This window comes from Penaeus monodon, chromosome 20 (genome assembly GCF_015228065.2).
Source record: "Penaeus monodon isolate SGIC_2016 chromosome 20, NSTDA_Pmon_1, whole genome shotgun sequence".
NCBI classification, from domain to species: domain Eukaryota; kingdom Metazoa; phylum Arthropoda; class Malacostraca; order Decapoda; family Penaeidae; genus Penaeus; species Penaeus monodon.
In genome coordinates, this window is record NC_051405.1 from 21,699,111 (window position 1) to 21,699,593 (window position 483).

At 38.9% G+C, this 483-nt stretch overlaps 1 protein-coding gene across 1 annotated transcript in view; it reads right to left on the reverse strand.

Moving 5' to 3' along the window:
* LOC119585947 (zinc finger RNA-binding protein-like) overlaps positions 1–483 on the reverse strand; it is a gene marked incomplete in the record, with an annotated part of 31,027 nt that overhangs the window by 16,441 nt on the left and 14,103 nt on the right. Inside the window, 1 exon segment of the mRNA XM_037934661.1 lies at positions 308–397. Coding sequence (XP_037790589.1) covers positions 308–397 — 90 coding nt within the window.

Sequence of the window (483 nt, forward strand, 5' to 3'; positions counted from 1 at the left end):
GCTCTTCTTCCCTACCATATATCACCAAAAGCACAAGTTCTTTCTTTTCTGATTTCGTATCTAACCCTTATAAACCTTAAGCATAATAACCATACGATATCCACTCATCATAAATAAATGATTGGAACTGTCTGATCAAAGTCCTCCTCAAGGTTTCATTAGGCATGAAACCTAGCCACGGCAAGTTACTGTACAAACTTTCGAACCTAAAATGACACAAAATAAGAAAAATTATATTATGCAATGATCTCTGTGAACCTATCTTTACATCTAACGAGTAGTAGATACTAAATGAAAAATCTAGTACCTTCGTAAGACCCTCGGGTACGTAGGTCATGGCCATCCGGTACGTAGGTCATTGCGACGACGAAGCGAGGCCCGGGACATCTGCTGTTTACTATTTGAACCAAGGATCGAGGCGTCTTGTCAGAGGTGTAATAATTCCATCAAGTACACTAAAATCCATTGAGTAATTCCAATACA